This window comes from Pterocles gutturalis, unplaced genomic scaffold, assembly GCF_000699245.1.
Source record: "Pterocles gutturalis isolate BGI_N339 unplaced genomic scaffold, ASM69924v1 scaffold19707, whole genome shotgun sequence".
Taxonomy (NCBI): Eukaryota; Metazoa; Chordata; class Aves; order Pterocliformes; family Pteroclidae; genus Pterocles; species Pterocles gutturalis.
In genome coordinates, this window is record NW_010113328.1 from 10,285 (window position 1) to 10,638 (window position 354).

At 60.2% G+C, this 354-nt stretch overlaps 1 protein-coding gene across 1 annotated transcript in view; it reads left to right on the top strand.

The window, feature by feature from the left end:
- Positions 1–179: 179 nt before the first annotated feature.
- LOC104462498 (regulator of G-protein signaling 3-like) overlaps positions 180–354 on the top strand; it is a 4,225-nt gene continuing 4,050 nt past the window's right edge. Inside the window, 1 exon segment of the mRNA XM_010074457.1 lies at positions 180–353. Coding sequence (XP_010072759.1) covers positions 180–353 — 174 coding nt within the window.

Sequence of the window (354 nt, forward strand, 5' to 3'; positions counted from 1 at the left end):
CCCCCTGGCGGCACAGGGACAATGCCCTCTCACCCCGCTGGAGCACCGTTAGGGCTGTACAAATGGGTGCCAGTGTTCTAGTTGGGGTGTTAGGAGTGGAAAGGGTCTTCAGGAAGGTGTCCAGCGAGAGATTTGGGATGCTACTGCCTTCATCCTTCTTTATCTTCTTCCCTGGACAGATGCTGGAGACGGATGCTGAGAAGCCGGGGCAGATGCACTCGGAGGACGGGAAGGCAGCAGCGGGTGATGCTCCTCCAGCCACAGAGGCACCAGCTCCGGCTGAGCCCAGGGAAGCTCTGGGAGCCACCCAGGGTCCTGTCCTGTCAAAAAAGCAGCCGGTGGCCACCGAGAAAG